This window comes from Eleutherodactylus coqui, chromosome 12 (genome assembly GCF_035609145.1).
Source record: "Eleutherodactylus coqui strain aEleCoq1 chromosome 12, aEleCoq1.hap1, whole genome shotgun sequence".
In the NCBI taxonomy this organism is placed as follows: Eukaryota; Metazoa; Chordata; class Amphibia; order Anura; family Eleutherodactylidae; genus Eleutherodactylus; species Eleutherodactylus coqui.
This window is the reverse complement of record NC_089848.1, coordinates 109,602,784-109,625,389: the sequence shown is the minus strand read 5'-3', so window position 1 is coordinate 109,625,389 and position 22,606 is coordinate 109,602,784. Positions and strand designations below refer to the sequence as shown.

Below are 22,606 nucleotides of genomic sequence, written 5' to 3'. Positions count from 1 at the left end.
AAAGATGGCCGTCGGTCCTTTCCCAATGATGCACCGCGGTTTTCTCCCATGGTGCACCGCGGTTTTCTCCCATGGTGCACCGCGGTTTTCTCCCATGGTGCACCGCGGTTTTCTCCCATGGTGCACCGCGGGTCTTCTCCCATGGTGCACCGCGGGTCTTCTCCCATGGTGCACCGCGGGTCTTCTCCCATGGTGCACCGCGGGTCTTCTCCCATGGTGCACCGCGGGTCTTCTCCCATGGTGCACCGTGGATGTCTTGCGTTCCACTGCCGATTACAGCCACCTAATTGGCTGATCAGCACCATGTGACGGGGCGGAGCTACGATGACGACGCGCAGACCAGCTCTCCGGTGCAAGCACACAGCAGAAGACCGGACTGCGCAAGCGTGTCTAAAGAAGCAAGAAGACACTGAAATTAGACGGCTCCATGGAGACGGGGACGCCAGCAACGGAGTGGGTAAGTGAATAACTTCTGTATGGCCAATATTTAATGCACGATGTACATTACAAAGTGCATTAATATGGCCATACAGAAGTGCTTAACCCCACTTCCTTTCGCGGGACAACCCCTTTAATAGATCCGTCCACTGTGCCGCTCTGTAAACTGGATGTTTTGCACACAGATGCCATTGCAGGACGTGGGGATGGGCTGTTCGACTCGTCATGCGGAGATGTCCTCATATATTCCTATCTCTTTGTACAGGTGAAGTAAAAATGAATTACTTGTGTAAACCCTACGTGGCCATGGTCACTACCTACCAGATGGCCGTCCTGCTCGCCTTCAACAACAGTGAATCCGTCACCTACAAGGAGCTACAAGACAGCACTCAGATGAATGAGAAGGAGCTGACCAAGACCATCAAGTCTCTACTGGATGTCAAGATGATAAACCACGATTCTGACAAGGTTTGCGTTTACTGTGGTTTGGTCCAGTTTGAGTTGGGGAATGTGCAGGCGCGGCGGAGGGGGAATGTGCAGGCGCGGCGGAGGGGGAATGTGCAGGCGCGGCGGAGGGGGAATGTGCAGGCGCGGCGGAGGGGGAATGTGCAGGCGCGGCGGAGGGGGAATGTGCAGGCGCGGCGGAGGGGGAATGTGCAGGCGCGGCGGAGGGGGAATGTGCAGGCGCGGCGGAGGGGGAATGTTCAGGCGCGGCGGAGGGGGAATGTTCAGACGCGGCGGAGGGGTATGTTCAGACGCGGCGGAGGGGTATGTTCAGACGCGGCGGAGGGGTTGGTCATGTAATGTTGAAGGGCGTCCTTCCTTACCCTCCACTCTCTTGTATTTGATCTGATGTGGTAGAGTTAAAGCTTTTGGGGGCCTGAAGAAATGATGGCACATAAACCAGCACACACTTCTTTTATTTTCGTCCGCCCAGCGCTACACGCGGGTCCGCGTCTTACTGGTCCTTGCTGTAACGCCGCGCTGTACGCGCTTCTCACCTGACTTCCCTTTATTCCTCTGCAGGAAGATGTGGACGGCGAATCAATATTCTCATTAAATATGAACTTCAGCAGTAAAAGGACGAAATTTAAAATCACTACGCCAATGCAAAAGGACACCCCGCAGGTAAGTGGAACGCATCACCTGCTGACCTGTGGTGGGTACTCCCCACATTTATGGGTCTATGGGCCGCTGTGACTCCACTGAGGTTTGTGTTTTCATGGACAGAAGAATGTGGCCTGTTGGGCAGATGACCGACGCTGGCTGTAAGTCTGCATAGGAAGATGAAGCATAATACTGATTAATAGAAAGTACTGTCATGTAGGCAAACGAAGCAGCAATAAGGGCCCTTCTATGGATTCCGGAACATTCTAACAAGCGTTGGCCAAAAAATGTAACATGGCGATCAGCGCTCTTAAGGCCCATTTACACAGATCGATGATCGCTCAAACGACAGTTTGAGTGACAGGTATGACCGATCATTTTGCATAAACTATTAGAGGGTATTATTAGAGATGATCGAGCACACTGTTATGGCAATTTACTGGAAAGAGCATCGCCTTTATCGAGTAACCGCTGGCTCGTCCTTGAAGATTCGAGGGGGGGGGGGTTGCGGAGGGGATCGGGAGGGAGAGAGAGAGATCTCCACCCCACTCCCGTCCGCATGCCCCCTCAAATCTTCAGGGACGAGCCAGCGGTTACTCGAAAAAGGCGATGCTCTCGAGTAAATCGCCTTAACGAGTATGCTCGCTCATCTCTAGTTATTATGTGTTTAATGACCTTTAGGTACCCCAAGTGATTTTTCATGCACTGATGCATATTTTACATGTTCAGGAAAGTTTCAGCAATTTTATGATCAGTAAATCTTTTTATACAACCCTGCAATCCAATTTTCTCAAATTTTGATCTCCTGACTCTAAAAATGATCTCACAGAGAAAATGTTGGCTGTTTTCATGGTTTGGTGACCTCATGAATCAGAAACAAAAAACAATCCACTTAAACAAAATCTTGTACCACAGTGTCATAAAGTGATAGCACACCGCTAGGACAGGCCATCACTGCATGGCTTGTTGTGGTCCAACCTTTCTGATCCTGGAAGCTTTGGTGTACGGCTGTGTCATCTTGACCACCCAGCTGGGCAGGGAGCCGCAGCTCCCTCTGTAATGGGGTCACACTGCACCGTGGGGGGCCGGGAAACATTGTGCAGGGAGAAGCAGTGCAGGACGACACATTGTCAGGACCAATTAGGGTCCCAAAGGTCAGACCCCCCACTGACCATAGAGTGATGGCATTTCCTAGCGATCTGCCATCAGTTTTAGACCCCTAAGTTCTCATTAAAGGGGTTGTCCCGAGGCAGCAAGTGGGTCTGTACACTTCTGCATGGCCATAATAATGCACTTTGTAATGTACATTGTGCATTAATTATGAGCCATACAGAAGTTATAAAAAGTTTTATACTTACCTGCTCCGTTGCTAGCGTCCTCGTCTCCATGGTGCCGACTAATTTTCGCCCTCCGATGGCCAAATTAGCCGCGCTTGCGCAGTCCGGGTCTTCTCCTCTTCTCTATGGGGCTCCGTGTAGCTCCGTGTAGCTCCGCCCCATCACGTGCCGATTCCAGCCAATCAGGAGGCTGGAATCGGCAATGGACCGCACAGAAGCCCTGCGGTCCATGAAGATAGAGGATCCCGGCGGCCATCTTCAGCAGGTGAGTATGAAGACGCCGGACCGCCGGGATTCAGGTAAGCGCTGTGCGGGTGGTTTTTTTAACCCCTGCATCGGGGTTGTCTCGCGCCGAACGGGGGGGGGGTTTAAAAAAAAAAAAAACCCGTTTCGGCGCGGGACATCTCCTTTAAAGTCTTTCCAAGTGATCCTGTGATGTTTTTCTGGAGGGATTGTGATCCGCGTTTGGCAGTGAAGCTCTTTCATAAGACACATCAAAGCTTTGTAGCGAGCGCAGCCCTCAGTGACACAAAGTTTAACTATTTGTATGTGGACTCCGACTTCCCCAGTAGCGGTTGTGGCGTCCCTGTGACCAGAGGGTGGCGCTGCCAGCTGTTGACCCCATTTAACTATTAACCTTGGATTCAGCTGGTTGTTTTCAGCTCCGTTAGATAGAACGTTATCTGAAACCTGAATCTGGCATTAAGATTTTATACCGAAGTGTAAAAAAAACCAATAAAATTTACAAGTCCTGCCGTTGTCCGTTTTTGTCAAGTTTCCAAAAAAATTAATTTAGCTGTTTTAAGTTTATCCATTTCTGTAAAAACATGCAGCTGCATTATGGCTACAGGGCGGCAGCGGGCCTCACCCCTCTGGATGTAGACATAAGTGCCCTCGGTGCCGTTCACTGCCGGTGATGTCGCACTGCATAACTTGGCACATGAACCCTTAAAGGGATTGTGCCAGAATATCCTGTGTTCCCCTCTCCGTAGGATTTTCATAAGACAGGGGATAACCTGCTGATAAGTGGGCGTCTGACCGCTGAGACCCTCGCTAATCTCAAACAAGGGTCTTGTCTCCCCATACTGACTGTAGCATTAGTGCTCCCCCGCAGTGAGGAGGAGACTGAATGAAGCGCTGGTCGTACAAGCTCCCTACCGCTCCATTCCATTTCAGTGGGCTGCTCGAATATCTGAGCGGCGCCCTCACAGGTATTTCCATCAGCCCTATTGAAATGAATGGAAGGCTGACCACACATACTCGGCTAGCGCTCCATTCCCGCTGAATCACTGCGAGGGGAGAAGCGACCCCACAGTAACCGGAGAATGGGACACGGAAGTCCCATTCTTGAGACTGGTGGGGATCTCAGCGGTGACTAGGGAAGGACTTACAAACGTGGTACAACCCCTTTAATGAGTCTGAGAAAGCTGGGTGACCTTTTCTTTGGAAGCCATATTGGTTATCACCTAACTTTCCCAGAAATGGATACGATTAAAGAGACCCTCCAGTACCAGACAAACCAAGATGGCAGCATTGCTTCTCTTATCTAATGCACACTGTTCATTGCTAGTGCATCGGTAGGCTTAGACTCTTCAGGCTGCTATGATTGGCCTGTGTGGCTCACATGAACAGCACTGGCCAATCAGAGCGTTGTGTAGTGTCTAGGACTACCAATGCTTACTAATACATAGCGTGCATCAGGAAGAAAACGGTCTCTCTAGTGCCACCTATTGGAGGTAGCTACCCTATAAATCCATGTCGGACTCATTATAAAGCATTTAACTAGAGATTTTAGCCAAGCCAGAGTCTCCACCAAAATATTTTTTTCTAGTGGCAAGATTTAATAAAATCTGCCATTCCGGCATGTTTTTTAGTTTTATTTTCAATGTCGTTCACTGTGCAGTATAAATGCTGTTCTCTTACTTCTGTAGGTCAGTACGATTATGTCAATACCAAATTTATATAGTTTTTTGTTTTGTTTTTTTTTTGCAATTTTTTTTACATTCTTTTGTTTATCGCTGCATTCAAAGACCCCTAACACACTTCTTTTTTTTATCACCGATGCTGTGAAAGGGTTTATTTTGTGGGATGAGTTGTACTTTTTTATTGGTACCATTTCTTGATCCATGCAATGTTTTGATCCCTTTTTTCTATTCTGTTTTTTCACACAGCGACATAGGCAAAACTATCTATTTTCGCCATGTTTTTTGTATTTTCTTCTCACGGCATGCACTGTGCAGGATAAATAATGTACTAACTGTTTTCTCTGGGTTATTATGAACGCAGCGATACCACATGTGTTTGGGGTTTTTTTGTAATATAGTAAAGGGAGAAAGATGGGGTTCTCACGTTTTTTTTATTTGTAATTTTTATGATTTTTTTTTTTTTTAAATACTTTAACTTTTTGTTTTTGTCTCACTAGGGGGCACCATCTTTTATAATTCATCTAATACATTGCTATACTGAAGTATAGTCGTGTATTAGAAAGCCTATGAAGCTAAACCAAAGGCTGAGCCTCATAGGCCACCATAGCTGGCGGATCCAAAGGCTATAATTAAGCTTCCAAGTTCCATAGCGACTCCAGTGGGGATCCGTGGATTCTTCGGTCCCCGCTGTTGGATAACTTGCTCTAACAGCCGAACTCGCAGCAACGGGAGACCTGTGACAGGCTTTAGATCAAAATAAATCCCCTTAATGGGCGTTGTTAAGGGGTTAATATGCTGTACTTTATAATCCTTCTGCCTTTGGAAAATCCATTCACCGCCAGTTGACTTTCCGGTGAGCCTGTGAGAGACTTGTGTTTATACACAGCAGCCAACCAGAGGAGACAGAGCTGCAGAAAGAGGGAGGGAGCAGAAGTCTGAACCAATGGTGAGGCAGGGGGTGTGTCCTAGACTACGGTAGGCACTGTAGATAAACTGTAGTCACAGATCACAGCTCTTCCCTAATGGAACAGAGCTAAAAAAACAACCAAACCCTGAGACGAAAGCAGGTAGGTATCGTCTATTAAAACTTACCTACATATCCCTGTTAACCTCCTGATTGAACAGTCATCGTAGACAGGAGGAGTAAGTGAAGCCTCACTGTCTGACTCTTTTGTGTGTCCATAGGAGGTGGAACAGACCAGAAGTGCTGTAGACGAAGACAGAAAAATGTATCTTCAAGCTGCTATAGTGCGGATCATGAAAGCCCGCAAAGTACTACGGCACAACGCACTGATACAAGAGGTAAGGAGGTCGGATGTGTCCTCGGCGGTGACATTGAAGGGGGTATCCAAAAACCTGTCTGCTTCCTTCCAAAAACAAAGCCCCACCTGTCAGTGCATTGTGTCTGGTCCATTGAAGTGACTAGAGCTGAGCTGCAATAACAGACACAACCTGTGAACGGGTGTGGCACTGTTATAGAGGGAAACCAGACATGTTTACTATTCCTAGACAACTTCTTTAATTTCCTGACTGGTTATGTATAAGAATATGCGCATCTGAATAGACAGAGCTGCAGTGTAAAGCATGGAGAGACAGCTCAACAGCTTCATCCTCTGATGAGACAGGAGGTGGAGTTTAGACTACCCCACAGCCTCAGTAGACAATGCAGTTAAAGGGATTGGCCACATTTTTAACATTGATGTCCTGTCCTCAGGTTAGGCCATTAATATTTGTTCAGCATGGGACCGCCACTTGGGACTCCCGACAGTCAGCTGAATGCTGTCGGTGCCGACACTATCTGTTTCCAGCTCTACCTGCACTGACAGTGGCCCGGCGATCAGCTGATTGGTGAGGATCATAAGTGGCGGCCCCCGCGATCAACTCCTATGACTTTTCCTTAGGATAGGTCATCAATAGGAAGAGTCCTTTTACACGGGACGATCGTCATCCAACGAATGGAGGCGAAGCGCCGGAGATCTCTTAGATCTCAGATGAATTCCGAAAGTGAATTTTGCACGTTGAAGGGTTAAATCCGTGCACCGCTCTGCGGCAGAAAGATGCAGATTAGCCGCAGTTTTTAGGGCAGAATTCACATGGTAAATGTTGCTATGTGAACCTATCCTGGAGGGGGTGGGGACTTTTAGGCCATGTTCACCCGCTGTGGAAGATAATCAGCTGCAGATACAGAACCGCTTCCTGGTCACAGTCCGCACCAATTGGGAAAATGGCGTGGGATTTTCCAGAGCGTTTCCGCTTAAAGTTATGTTTACATGTGGGTAATCCACAGCATATTTAGCGCCGCAGGTTTTTGTTCAGATTCGCTGCGGATTGCACCATTGCGCTTAAAGGGGCGGAGTCTGCTGCGAATCCACTTCGAAATCCGAACGGACGTTGTTTTTGATACTGAATTTGGCGTGGATTTTGATGTGGATTTTCCACCACATGTGAACGGACTCTTAGGCCGCCTTCTCACATAGTTGAATCGCTGCGGATTTGGCTGCGATTTTACTTGCCGAACGGCTGCGGAATTTAACCCTTGTATTTCTAGAGTTCAATTCTGCAGCAAAAATAGAGTTGTGAGAAGGCGACTCCAACTTGTTAGAAGATTCTCGCGACAACAAGCCGCCGGACCCTCGCAATCATCCGTAATTTGTGGGGAAACCCGGCGGTGCGCATTCCTTGGGGTCAGCGTTTGATTACTTCTGTCTTTCTCCACGATAGGAAGTTCTCTCCGGGTATCTTTCCTCTTTTCCGCTACCCATCACTTACTGGGTTGCATCCCCTTTGATGTAATTTCTTCCTCGCCAGTGCATGACGTTAGACGGTCATGTATAAAACACGCGATCCCATCATCACGCGTTCTTCTAACCTTCACATGCAGCGAGACATTTTATTAAATACTTTCCCAGATTGGTCTGATTCCTTATTTACGTCTTCGTGTGAAGTTAGCGGAGTCACGGGACCGGACCGGAACTAGTTCTGCCTGAATAAAGGGACGGGCGTGACACGCAATTATTCTGTTGATTAGAGACGATCGCCGCTCTCCGTCACATAAATGCAGACACATTGTGGCGGCTCTGTGGTATCGGGGCAACTTCAGAAGGGGAAAACAAGGTTATTCGGATACATGCTGACAATGCGCAAATTGTATTGGCAGTGACATTTCATCTGGAAACGGGATCCGTGTAAGTGCTTCATCCGGTTTACGGGTCACGCCTGACTGTTGCAATGTAGAGCTGATGAGATCATAACGGAGATTCAACACTAGTTGTCAAGTTATGGACATTTACTGAACGGCCTCTTTATTACCCATCTAGTAGAGCATTGGCCTCCATTGACCTTCAGAATCGCAGGAGTTCCTTGTTGTGTAGCTTCTACTAAGTGATGAATACCGCCCCCTGCGGACTGGAAGCTTCTTGTAGTCGCTGCAGATTAGATGGCGGTGTTGACATGTTCTGACCGGCTGACAGGAAGGGGTCAGCGATTCATGCTGCTTGCGCCAAATTCTGACCTCCCATCAGCAACAGATATCTGGACCCATCTGACCAGGAGATGTTTTTCCGCTGCTCAGTGATACAAGTTTTGCGCTCTTTTGCCCGCTGGAGTCTTTCTGTTTCTCTTAGACACAATGGTGCTGGAACTTTTCGTCTGCTGTTTTATCATTCGTGCTGAGGAACAGCGAGTTGTGCGTTCGGATACGTTAGTTGGAGCTCCAGCGTTGTATTCAGCTGACTCTGCAGCCGGTTGGTCAGAGCGATCCCTGACATCCTCCTCCGACCCCTTTCAGTGATGAGTTATTTCCATCCACAGGATCCCCTTTCGCAAGAAGTTTTCCTCGATTGCACTATTCTCGATATGCACTCCACAGCTGGGAGAATCTCCATACAGGGAAGCGCCAATCTTTGGGGGCTCTGATAAAGGGGGCCGGGGGCTCCGACAAAGTGGTGGTCAGTGTGTTTATATGCAGAATGTATTAATCAGTATTAAAGGTTTCAATGATGCAGAGAATTAATGGCGCTGCTGTCGAGTTTCTTACGACTGAACTAGACTTCATTATGAAAAAGGTTTTTGGGTTAAGTTTCCATGATATCAGGAGGGCTGATAATTGGTACTTTACAAGCTGTAGAGGGACGTCCTCGCCACCGTGGACACTGAGATCGCTTTATTTAGCGAGATGTTGCCATTTACATGTTTTCGTCCTCCTTGGTTTCTGTTTTTCGCCTCGGAGGATTCCTTGCATGGCTTCACCCTGTATACATAATTCCCGTTTCGCAGCGCCGGTCGCAGGCGTCCTGCTGAGCGCGGGTGAAGGGTATTTGCATATTCTGAGGCAGATGAAATGCAGATCAAGGAATAAATATACAGTTTATTGGTTCTTTCTGTTCGGTCGTTTGCTTTTAGTTATTATTTTTCTGCTTGCGAAGCTTTTTCTCCTTTTCTGTCAGTTTCTTGAATGGATTATATGGGGGGGGGGATATTTTTTTTTCCTTTTTTGAAAAAAAAAAAAAAGCAGTCCTACTCTGCGCAGATCACGCACCGCTCCTGCTCCACCGCTTTTTGGTCTTCTGGCCGCAGCGATGATGTCACCAGGACCAGGTGAGTGCTGCAGCCAGTCTTATCACAGGGCCTCTTCAGCCAGTGATTAGCTGCTGCAGTCACATGTCCCTGCGTCGGGATGACATCGCTGCTGCATCCAGAAGGGGAGCGCAGTAGGGGAATAGTAGCAGCGCTCTTGGGGTACATTCACATGTAGCAGAAAGCTACGTCAAAATCTGCATCATTTTCGCATCAAAAACGATGCCAAAATTTGCATGGGGACTTGGCATCACCCGACCAGTGGTGTTGGCGCGCTCTGTAACCATTGCTGGGTGATGGTGACTGCTCTTGGGGCTGGCAGCGGCAAGTGAGCGAAACACGATTATGTGTAGATTGAAATCGGCAACAGATCTGCAGTGGGGTGAATTTTGATGCAGAAACTCTGCAGCATTTCCGCTACCTGTGAACACACCCTTCGAGGGGTTTTCCAAGACTTAGCTATTGATCACTTATCCTCAAGATGTCATCAATATCAGATTGCGCTATTGTCTCTTCTGCAGGACCCCTTGCATTATCCGTATACAGTAGTGTTCTATCAAATACAGTCTTCGGTTTTTAGCGTCCTGTCTGACTCCAGAGCTGAAAACTCCAGATAGGGGCCGGCCCATCAGGCGACCGTAGAATGGACTACTGACACCCTTCCCGCACAGACTACTGAAACAGAATGGGCGTCTGCTGCAAGTCTAAAAAGGCTGGACCGTTCTACCAGTCAACAGTTTCGAAATGTTTCTGACTGACGACTCCTGCACTCGGGACTCTTCCCGTGATAGACCATGGAAGAAAGCTAATCCTGATCACTCAAGGCATCATCATCCTACGCAGCCCTTCCTGAATTGCTCTCTGAACAGCGCTTCAGAGACCATAGTCACTCAGAGGGTGAACTGTTGTAAGTCCCTCTCTGGTTCAGATCTGGATGAAGAACGGGCCTCTAAACTCTGCACTATAGTAGATGGCCTGATGGTCACCGTGAAGAATACCCTTCATGTATCAGATCACACACCTACTACATCAGTGGTGACGTTTTTCCTTCAGACAGCCAAATCGTTCTCCGGAAGGTTTTCCCACCTCATGCAGAGTTCGACTATGTCCTAACCAGGGAATGGAACTATTCCCGACAAACCCTTTACTAAACCTAAGCGTCTGCATCTCAGGTATTCTTTCCAGAGGACTTATTCGAAAAGTGGCGTCTTCACCAACAGCAGATGTCGCAGTGTCCCGTTTGGCGAAGCATACCACCCCTCCTATGCCGGACGCTTCGTCTTTTTAGGACATCCATGACAGAAAAATGAGCTCACTAACCAAAGCGTCCTTTAAGGCAGTGGCTTTGGCACTCAGGCAGGTTTTTGCCTCTCCTTGGGTCAGCAGGGCCTCTACTGAATGAGCAAAAATACTATGCAGAGGTATTCTCTCTGGCTCTGCCCCAGAAGAATTGGCAGACATTGTGCATCAGATTGCCCAGCCAGGAAAGTTTATCTGCAAAGCTTCTCTAGATACGGCTGGACTCTTGGCTTCCGCATTGATAGCTGTGATAGCCACACGCTGCACCCTATGGCTACACTTCTGGGACACAGATAATTCTTCAAAAGGGTCCTTAACAGGTCTGGTTTTCGTTGGCTTAAACTGGATGAGATAGTCTCGGAGGCCACTGGTGGTAAGAGTTTCCACTTGGATAGTAAGAAAACCTCTCAGGAACAGAAGCTGAGGCCCTCATTTAAACTGTGGCACCCCCATCCCCAGCCCTCAATGTCCTCATCCACTAAATCTTCTGCATGAAGGACGGCCCCCACCTAGACCGTCCAGAATGGGGAGACGACTTTTTACCTGTTCAGGGAAAGTTGGCTCGCCTATGTCTCAGATGCCTTGGCTCAGGAGGTCATTTATTTTGGCTACATCATAGACTTCTCTGCCCTCCCTCCTGATCGTTTCTTCAGCTCTGGCATTCTGAGATCATCTTCAAAGGACAAAGCTTTGGCTCTGGGGATAGACAACCTATCTTCTCAAAGTGCCATTGTTCTGGTTCCTCTGTTTCAATGCTCAATGGGTTTCTATTCCAATCTTTGCAGTACCCAAGAAGGACAGCGCGGTCTGGCCCGTACTGGACCTGAAAAGTTGAATCTGTATGCAAAAAATCCGACATTTCCTTATGAATTTACTGAGATCTGTTGTTGAGTCCATGAAGTTTGTCATCCATCATGAATGCCTATCTTCATGTCCCCATCTATCGAGCGCATCAGCAATTTCTCTGCTTCGCCATCTTCTCAAATCGCTATCAATTCACAGCTCTTCCTATTTCATTTACCTCATGCTAAAAGCCCCGACCCTGTCGGCCAACCTGGAGTTTCTCCACTTCACTCTGGAGACCCTCATCAACCAACCCAAGTCTTCCCTCTCACCATCGGGACTTTCTTGGTCTTTCCTTTGACACGGCTCAGATCTGCTACTGACAAAACTATTTCTCCTCCACCCGCACGCTCTCTGCAAACTCCGAATCCCATGACCATTCATCACTGCATGAGCATTCTGGGGCTGATGGGCTCTTCCTTTGAGGTGATTCCTTCTAGCCAATTTCACTTGGCTTCTGCAGTGAACCATTCTCTCGAATTGGGACAAATCCGTGAACCCTCTCGATTAGAAGGATCCGAATTTCTCTGCCAGCATAGGGAAAGATTCTCTGATGTCTCACGCCACAAGGCACTTGGACTAGACAGGAGTCCACACTAATGATAAATGTGTTGGAACTTCTGGCCATTCTCCTGTTGCCTCATAACTTCTTGCCTTAGCTGACAGGTATCCCATTGTGGATCCAAACCAGCAGTGCAACAGCTGTCCGGTCTCGAATCTCTCCTCTGCATACTGCAATATAGAGAAGAGCGCTGCAATGTCTTAACTCTCTTCTGTATATGTATGTTACATTATGCAAAGCAGAGGTCCAGCAACGCAGCTGTCTTGTGCGTAGTGTTAGAAACATGTTAGAAACTCTGTGTGATCCTGTCTGTGATGATAGTGAGATGACAGCTGAAATGTTTTCTCTACAGATCAGGAAGTGTCAGACTATTATTAGGCCTAGTGGTCAGTGTGCAGGGAGGGGAGGAGGTGATCTATGACTATTGTAAATGGTGGGTCCTGTGTTCTCTATATATAGGTGTCACCTCTCAGTGTAATCCTGTCTGTGCAGGGAGAGGAGGAGGTGAGCTGTGACTATTGTGAATGGTGGTCCTGTGTTATCTATGTAGGTATCACCTCTCAGTGTAATCCTATCTGTACAGGGAGGGGAGGAGATGAGCTGTGACATCATCTATTGTGAATGGTACATCCTGTGTTATCTATATATAGGTTTCTCCTCATTATAATCCTGTCTGTGCAGAGAGGGGAGGAGGTGAGCTGTGACTATTGTGAACGGCGGATTCTGTGTTATCTATATATAGGTGTCTCCTCTCAGTATAATCCTGCCTATGATGATAATCAGATGACGGCTGAGAAGTTAACTCTACAGAACAGGGAGTGTCATATTATTGTTAGGCTTAGTATATACGCGTATGTGTGTATAACCCCGCGCCAAAAGTATATAACAAGTAGTTGCAACCGTAAGTAGGCCACTACCCCAGCCTACCAGAATAAATAAAATGCAAGAGCAATAATGTACAAATGGTGCGCTAAACTTGATAGATGTGCCTGTATTGGTACAACCAAGAAAAGAGGCGTATAGAATGCAGCAGGATGGAGTATAAAAAAATGACAATGGAAATGAAAAAGCAATATAGCAATGCTGAATAATAAAGAAAGTGACCGTGAAAGTAAAAAAAGCAATATGTCGATTTGTAAAGAACAGTCACCTAGCAGCGGCAGGCTTAGAACGGGAGCCGAAGGAAGAGACCAATATCTAGGTCTCGATACGCATTGGAGTTTTTTTAGCTTCCGTAGTGAGGCTAGGTGACGTCACCGCAGCCCGCAGTATCTGTTTATGCAGCTGCTACAGTGGGCTCTGCGCTTCTTCTCAACTGCTGGTTATTGCCTTCTGCTCCTGTTCTCCACCCACCGCTGCTGGGTAGGTATTATTAGGCTTAGCTGTCAGTGTGCAGGCAGGAGAGGAGGTGAGCTGTGACTATTGTGAATGGTTGACCCTGTGTTATCTATATATAGGTGTCACCTCTCAGTGTAATCCTGTCTGTGATGATGATGGCTGAGAAGTTTTCTCTACAGAACAGGTAGTGTCAGATTATTATTAGATTTAGTGGTCAGTGTGCAGGAAGGGGAGGAGGTGAGCTGTGTCAGACTATTATTAGGCTTAGTGTATCCAACAATAGCAATGTAACAGCATACAGAGTGCAGCTTTAAACAGGTTCCTTTATTCCTCTCCACAAGACAAAACACGATGTTTCAACTCAAGTGAGTCTTTATCAAGTATACTGACCCTTGCTACACAGGCAAACCGGTTCTCATTATTAACCCTTTTGGGACCCACTAATTGCTCGTATGTTTTAAACACCAGCTGAACTGATGAAGGTGTTATCCCCGAAACATGTTTTCATTAGCTCATCACGTACTTTATTAAATAAAAGGAGACGTTTTCCACACCTCTGGTCACTTCTTACTTGCTTTAACCTGAAGTGTTGCACCTTCTCCAATGCCAGCTTTTAGTCCTATTCTCTTGCATCACATTGTTGACTCATGTTCAGTCTATGATCTATTAGTATACCAAAGTCTTTTTCACATGTGCTGCTTAGCCCAATTCCTCCCAATCTGTATGTTCTTCCTTCATTTTTCTTACCCAGTTATAGGACTTTGCATTTCTCCTTGTTAAATACCATTCTGTAAGTCGCCGCCCACTGTTCCAGCTTTTCTAGATCTTTCTGAATACTCTCTCTCTCTCTTCCCTAGTGTTAGCTATCTCTCCTAGCTTTGTGTCATCGGCAAATTTGATCAGTTTCCCATCCATTCCCTCCTCCAGATCATTTATAAAAATGTTGAACAACACTGAGCCCAGGACAGAACCTTGTGGTACCCCATTTGATACATTCTTCCACTTGGATGTGCAGCCATTTATGACCGCTCTTTGAGTATGATCACTCAGCCAGTTGTGAATCCACCTAACAGTTGCCTTGTCAATGCCATATTTGGTTATTTTTTTTAATAAGTATAGTATGAGATACTTTGTCAAATGCTTTACTAAAGTCAAGATATACTGTATCCACTGCATTTCCCTGATCAACCCAGTCAGGGAATTCTGTCATAGAAGGAAATTAGATTAGTCTGGCATGACTTGTTTTTTACAAACCTATGCTGGCTCTGGTTAATTACTTTATTTTAATCCAAGTACTTGTATACATACCATTTAATAATTTGTTCAAAGGTCTTTCCCCGTATAAAAGTCAGGCTCACAGGCCTGTAGTTTCCTGGATCCACCTTCCCTTTTTGAAGATGGGGACAACATTTGCCCTTTTCCAATCTTCTGGGACTTCTCCTGTTCTCCAGGAATTTTCAAAGATTATGGCGAGTGGTTCAGCAATTACTTCTGCTGCTTCCTTTAGTATCCTAGGATGTAATTCATCTGGAACTTGAGACTTGAATTCATTTAAGTTATCTAAGTGTTCCCTCACCATCTCTCTGCTTACAGATAGCCTGCATTCTTGTATTCCCCCAATAGCACAGGGAACATCAGCTGATGTTACATCTACTTTCTGAGAGAAAACGGATACAAAATAGGAATTTAAAATTTCGGCATTCCCAACATCATTCTTAACCAATTCACCATTTTCATCCAGTAAGCATCCAATAGTATCTTTGACTTTTGCTTTTGACCCCCAAAATCCTTTTTCATTTCTTTTAGCCTGTGTTGCAAGCTTCAATTCATTATTAGCTTTTCTGACAATTGCCCTATAGTTCCTGCAGACCGCATGATATTCTTCAACTAAAGCAATGTGTAGGCAGCACTCCAGGCAGCGAAATAAATGCAGTAAAAGACCTTTATTAGCCCATGGTCCAAGCTTCTTAAGATATCCCCCCTCTTTCCATTTGCTAAACATATTTTTGTTTCTTTTTAACATGTGGTCAAGTTCTGTGCTCATCCACCCTGGTCTCTTTAAATGCTTCCCGTTCTTCCTTCTTTAAAGGGGTTGTCCCGCGGCAGCAAGTGGGTCTATACACTTCTGTATGGCCATAATAATGCACTTTGTAATGTACATTGTGCATTAATTATGAGCCATACAGAAGTTATCAAAAGTTTTTCACTTACCTGCTCCGTTGCTAGCGTCCCCGTCTCCATGGTTGCCGTCTAATTTTCGCCGTCTAATGGCCAAATTAGACGCGCTTGCGCAGTCCGGGTCTTCTGCTTTTCTCAATGGGGCTTCGTGTAGCTCAGTGTAGCTACGCCCCGTCACGTGCCGATTCCAGCCAATCAGGAGGCTGGAATCGGCAATGGACCGCACAGAAGCCCTGCGGTCCACCAAGGGAGAAGATGCCAGCGGCCATCTTCAGCAGGTAAGTAAGAAGTCACCGGAGCGCGGGGATTCAGGTAAGCGCTGTCCGGTGTTCTTTTTTAACCCCTGCATCGGGGTTGTCTCGCGCCGAACGGGGGGGGGGGGGTGGGTTGGAAAAAAAAACCCGTTTCGGCGCGGGACAACCCCTTTAAGGGATTGTTAACGATTGTGCTTTGAGAATCTCATTTCGCAATATTTTCCAACCTTCTTGGACATTTCTGTCCTTAAGAACATCCAGACATTGGATTCTTCCTCTCCTCTTTCTGAGTTCATTGAAATCTGCCTTTTTGAAATCCAACCTTGAGGTCTTGGTCCTCTCAGGTCTTCCTCCCCTTTTTATCCAACATCCAAGGATATCATGATCACTGCCTCCTAATGTCCCAGCCACCCTTACTTCCTCATCCATTTCCTCCCTGTTGGTAAGAATTAGGTCCAATATAGCAGATCCCCTTGTTTTCTCTTCTACCTTCTGGAAGATAAAGTTGTCAGCAAGAGCGGATAAGAATTTGTTGGACCCATTACTTTTACCTGAGAGATTCCCAACAAATGTCTGGATAGGTAAAATCTCCCATGATCACTATGTTGGGCTTCTTTGAGAGCTTCACCATCTGATGTAGAAAGAGTTCCTCCATATCTGCTTGTCCAGGCGGCCTATAGTAAATGCCTACAATGGTGTCTTTTCTGTTGTTCTCCCTGCATTCTTACCCAAACAGTTTCTACAGAACTTCCAGCTCTGAAGCTTGAATCTCTGTGGAGATGAATGTTTTCCTAACATACAACACAACACCTCCTCCCCTTTTATTAGGTCTGTTTCTTATAAATATGTTGTATCCTTAAAGCCTTGTGTTCCAATCATGTGTATAATTCCACCAAGTTTCTGTGATGCCCATGACATCATATTTCTCTTCCTGTGTTAGGAGCTCCAGTTCTACTTGTTTGTTTCCCAGCTCTGGGCATTTGTGTCTAAACATGTTAGTTTGTGATCGGGGTCTCTTGTTCCTCTACTTTCCTGAAGAATTTTTTGTCTCTTGTTTTTTCTCTCCACTTCCAATAGCGAGGCTCTCAAATGTATTAATTAGTTGGATATTTTTGCCTGGCCTTTCACTTCCCTTTATTGTGTGAACGAGGCCGTTGTGAGGTTTTTAGTGGACTTTTTTTGGATCACAATTTGTGAGCCCATCTGCGCCACCGAGGTAACGGTCTTCAGGTTTGCATATGCCAACAGCCCCACGTGAGTGATCTGCACTTGTAGGTACAAATCAGCGTGGCAAGAAAGCGGACTGCTATGATAACTTGTGACGAAGCTGGCAAATCGCCACATTCCAATCCCCCAGCCAGTTTTTAAGCCCTTGGAGCTCACAGATCACAGCAGTCTTATTGACACCGTGCAGTCGCGCCGCCAGCGCCTCCGACTGCATTTTTCAGCTTCCAGCATAACTAAGGTCGTGTTCAGTCGTAAAGCGGTCATCCAAACACCTGAAAGGTCGCGTTGCTTGCTGAAGGTGTTGGAGAAACTGAGAAACCTCATCCGATCTACCACTGCTCCCACTCTGCAGTGCTCATTGCTGCACTCACTAATGATGTCACTAACACCAGGGACATGTGACCGCTGCAGCCAATCACAGGCTGACTTTGGCAAGTGATTAACACCAATGTGCGCTGTACCCTGTACACACATCAGGTGTCTGTATATACAGCGAGCTCAGGAGCAGAGCCTGCTCCATACATAGTGGGCATTGGCATTGGTCATCTTTGACAGTTGACACCCTCCAACAGCATACTCAGATCAAAGCTGTTAACCCTCTAAACCCCGCTCACAGCCATCCCCATCATCACCCGCTCCATGCGATCACCAAATGCTATTGTATGGGGCACTTCTTGACAGATTGCCACTCAGTATTGCATTTGTTTAGTATTCGTTTTGCATTATAGTGTATGAGTGATTACATGATCACAAGTTCAAGTCCTTATGAGGACTAAAAGATATAAAAAAACAAGTACAATAAAGTTTTTTTTTGTTTGTTTTTAATTAAAAAAACAAGCAAAAAAGAAAAACCTTTTTTTAAAAACTTTTCCCTGATGCCTCATCAGAAAGTAAAAGTGGCATCTCTGTGCCTGCAAAGGTACAGATTAAAATCTCACACTAATCCTGCACAATGAACACCATCGAAAAATATATACAAATGCCAGACTTGTGGGGGGTTTTCACCCCATATTCAAGAGGAAATGTAATAAAAAGCAATCCAAAAGTCATAGTTAATAACTACAGAGTACCGCGCTAAAAAGAAGCTGTCAAACAACCTAATGGGAGAAAAAATGCAAAAAGGTATGAAGATCAAAAGATGGCAGCAGAAAGCACATTTTATTAAAGAGATTTAATTTAACCCCTTAAGGACCAGAATTTTTTTAGAGATTTTACCCATCTGGTGGTTTTACTGCCCTATTTTTTTTCCTTTTTAGTTATCAAAATTATTTTTGCTGTGTTTTTTTTTTTTTTTTTTTCCTCCGTGACATAAAGGGTGATTTTTTTTTTTTATATGTTTCACTGACTTTTTTTTCCCTTTTTTTTTTTGTTTTATTGGGGGTAAAAAGCTAAAAAAAAAAAGATTTCTTTTTTTAAACACTTCTATTTTTTTTAATAAGTATATTTGCGCTAGAATAAAGTATGGGAACGGGTTCCTCATTTTGTTTCAGACGTTTTGATATATAATATGTGTGGTTTTGGTTTACAGGGCGCTTATAGCAACGGTTTTGGTTGGCATCGGTTTTGGGTTATTTTTAGAGATGAGCGAACGTACTCGGATAAGCACTGCTCGTCCGAGTAATGTGCCTTATCCGAGTACCGCTGTACTCGTGCTGAAAGATTCGGGGCGCTCCGCTGCTGACAGGTGAGCCGCAGCGGGGAGCGGGGCAGAGCGGGCGGGAGAGAAGGAGAGAAAGATCTCCCCTCCGTTCCTCCCCGCTCTCCCCTGCAGCTCCCCGCTCCGCAGTGCGTCCCGAATCTTTCAGGACGAGTACAGCGGTACTCGGATAAGGCAGGGCTGATCAGGTTCTAGTATAACCCTGAAGCTCTGCTATAGCAGGGAATCCCGCCGGTCATTTGACCCGCAGGCTTCCGTAGTGAAACTTCCACTTTCTAGTACACAGTGCCGATTGAGCGCTTTGTACTCAGGTAAGGAAAAGGCAGAAAGGGTTAAAAACCCCATCCTGCCTTCTCTTCCATGTTATCAGCGGTCACTAACAGCTGGCAACCTATCCTGCCTCTGATTGATTGCAGAGACCGAGCCTTAAATCCCCGCAGTAATTATACATAGGGCTAGGCTTTTAAGCCCTGGACCCGGCGCCGTATATTTTCTGTGACTGGTTCTAAACGGGTTAAGCAATACATTTTTTTAAAATTACATATATAAATGTGTTATCGCCGTTATCATACTGTAGCTTGTAATTTATTGCACTGTGAACACCATAAAAGCAACACTCCCCCAACCGCTAAAATAGTGCAGGTTTTTTTTTGTTTTTTTTCTTCTCCATTTTGCCCCACTTTGAAATTTCTAAAAGTTTTCCAATACATTATATGGTACTTCGTGGTATCGTTGAAAAGTGCAACCCATTCCCCCAAAAAACGAGCCCTCTATGTAGCTACTCGTATGTTATGAAGAAAAAAAATGGAGAAAGAAACAAAAATGGCCTGTGGTTTTTATTTTTTTTTGTAACGGAGGAGGAAAAATTAACATGAGAAAATGGAAAAAGGGCCGTAGCAGGAAGGGGTTAAAGGAGTATTCACATCATATGCATAGGATATGCCATAAAAGTCAGATAGCCTAGCATCTAGTTCTGCCCCCGGTCTGGCTGGTTGTGATGGCCGGTAGTGGTCAGGACCTACGGAAACAGCTGAGCGGGGCTTTTACTACGTGTTTTCGCTCCCATAGAAGTCAATGAAATAGGAATTGCACAAACAGCAGAACGCTGTTTCTATAACTTGAGAGCTGCACAAAGTACTTAGCTCGCTGCGCTACACGGTTTCTGTTTCTCCCATTGAGTTCTGTGGGAGTTATGGAATCGGTGTAGTGCTGCCCGCTCGGCTCTTCTTGTAAATCGCAACCACCGCCAATCCTCATGTTTTACTGGGACAGAGGGGTGCGGGTCCTAGAGGGGGTATCTGCATCTATTGGATGTTTATGCTCTTACTATGCCAAAGTCCCAGATGGGAATACCCATTAACCCCCCTTTACAGCAGCGCTGACATTCGGGGAGAGGGATGTGCGACCGCTACAGTAGAGAGTGAATGTATATACTCAGAAGCAGGACAGCGCTCCAAATGAGTATTGTGAGTAAAGATCTTGGCCCGGACTCGCCTGGTATGATGAGGCCACAGCAGTGTACTATACCATACCTACAGCCCAAGATTGCCTTCAAGAATACAATTCAGCAGGACAAACACCGTTGTGATCCCCAAGGTCCTCATGCAGAGTGGGAGCGCCAGTCTTACGAAAACCAATAGCCATCAGGTCAAGGGTAGCAGACAGAATAAAAGGAGTATGGCAGTTAGATCTGCAGGGTCCCGGAGTTCTTGCTTCTCGGAGATCTGGCAGTGATGAGATGTCCCCCTCTACTGGTCACTCACTTCTTCCCCCCCAGTGATATCACTCTGAATGGAGCATGGCTGCATACTCGCAGTCAGCATTCTGTTCATATCAACAGGGCTGACAGAAATGCCCGATCAGATACCGCTCGGCTATCTTAGCAGTCCCATTGAAAGTGAATGGAGTGCTAGTATGCTTGCACTATCAGCGCTTCACTCTGTCTCTTCCTCCCTGCAGGAACATCACAGTGAGGAACGTGGGACCCCCATTCCTGAGATCGGCAGAGTCTCGGGGTGAGACCTTCCCCTCCCCACGTCACAGGATAGGGCATAACTTGAGATTCTCGTCCAACCCCATTTATACCTCCAACAGCCCAATATGTGTTGGAGGGTTTTTGCCATCTTCCTTTCATTCTTTCTGCTACACTTGCAATTAGAGAGCAGCGGGAGGCCAGAAATGTGGAACGTGAGTGATAGGGATGTTTTTGGGCTGGAGAACCCTTTAAAGGACACAACATGGGAACTTCAGTGTCGAGATAACTGGTTAAACTGCAGTTGCAGGCCAATGATCTAGATCAGTGTTTCCCATCTCCAGTCCTCCGAACCCCCAACAGGTCATGTTTTCAGGATATCCCATAGTAAGACCACCTGTGATAATGTCTGAGGACTGACGAAAATTACATCACCTGTGCAATACTGAGGAAATCCTGAAAACATGACCTGTTGAGGTCCTGAGGACTGGAGTTGAGAAACGCCGATCTAGGTGACGCCACAACCTAGAACGTCCTATGCTGTTTGTTTTGTAATGTTCATGTTGGTCCATCTGTAACGCGGTCTTGTCCCTCCTCAGGTCATCAGCCAGTCCAGAGCGCGATTCAACCCGAGCATCAGTATGATCAAGAAGTGCATCGAGGTCCTCATAGACAAGCAGTACATTGAGCGCAGCCAAGCCTCAGCAGACGAATACAGTTACGTAGCATGATGCTATCATCTCGTCGGTGTGTAAGAGGACGTCATCACATCACTGTTTGGTGTGTTCCCGTTGGAAGAAGCAGGCCTTTGCCTCCATATTCTATCACCTTGGCGGTCCCTGTTTTTCTGCTGTTTACAACATCACCAGTGCCACGTCATGAGCGTCAGTGAAAAATGCCTATAAATATTTCAAGCTCATGCCATTGTAACATTTCTTACAACTCTACTAAAAGGAATGAGTGAAGTATCTCTGGAATGTGGAATTTATTTTTGGGTTTTTTTATTTTAATTTTTTTTTTGGTTGGGTAATTTGTCCGCCCCTCCCCCATTCACTTTCCTTCACACGATTGCAGTTATTTTTTTTCCGTTAGTTTTTTTTTTTTTAATGTATCTTAAAGGACCTAAAGTCAAAGCTAAATATTGTAATATTAAAAAAAATAACCTAATAATTGTATCTACTTTAAAATGTACAAAAACAACGAACATGATATCGCTGCTTGTCAGATTCAATAATAAAGACATGTACCGTGTATCGAGAGGATTCTCTCCAGGTACCAGGAACGCTCCTTCAGTTCACCTGCAGGCCGTTATCACGTGATCCTTATGTGATCACCAAAAAAATATGTACACCTACAACAAACGTGTTAGCACTTCTGTTTTAATGAGAGGCAGGAGGTTCTGTTTCTCCTTGTGGAGAGGCCCGAGGAGACTTATAGGCCATGCAATGTTCTCTGGGAAATTTGATATGCAAATGACTATGCTTCTGCAGCGCCACTTCTGTAGAAGTCAATGTCAGATCATCAGTCATGTTAAAAGGCCTATCAGAAGTTCGAAGACCAACCAGGATCTTCTCCAGAAAAAGAGACCCCAATTTGCCGTTGTTTTTGGGGAAGCGGGGGTTCTACCCTCATAAGGGCACACAGTAGGGTTCTGGTTGGTGAGAGGACTGTGATGTGGATTGGGAGGATACTTTGTGCTCTGTACAAGGAGAAACAGTAGGTATGAGGAGCCTTCTAGCCCATGCAATGCTCTCTGGGAAATTTGGTATGGAAATTGAGATGGGACAATGCCTCTGCAGTGCCTCCTATTGGGTCCAATCTTATAATGGGACATGTAACATGAGTAATGATGTAAGCCAAACCATTGACCCCTCCAGAAGGAACAGATAACGAT

The 22,606-nt window shown here is 46.0% G+C and overlaps 1 protein-coding gene across 1 annotated transcript in view; it reads left to right on the top strand.

Moving 5' to 3' along the window:
• The window catches only part of CUL2 (cullin 2), an 80,171-nt gene extending 58,208 nt beyond the window's left edge, over nucleotides 1–21,963 (top strand). Inside the window, exons 18-21 of the mRNA XM_066585744.1 lie at nucleotides 704–906; nucleotides 1,465–1,566; nucleotides 5,993–6,109; nucleotides 21,312–21,963. Of these exons, the coding sequence (XP_066441841.1) occupies nucleotides 704–906; nucleotides 1,465–1,566; nucleotides 5,993–6,109; nucleotides 21,312–21,443 (554 nt within the window). The 3' untranslated portion in view covers nucleotides 21,444–21,963. The remainder of the gene's footprint in view (nucleotides 1–703; nucleotides 907–1,464; nucleotides 1,567–5,992; nucleotides 6,110–21,311) is intronic.
• Nucleotides 21,964–22,606: the final 643 nt, after the last annotated feature.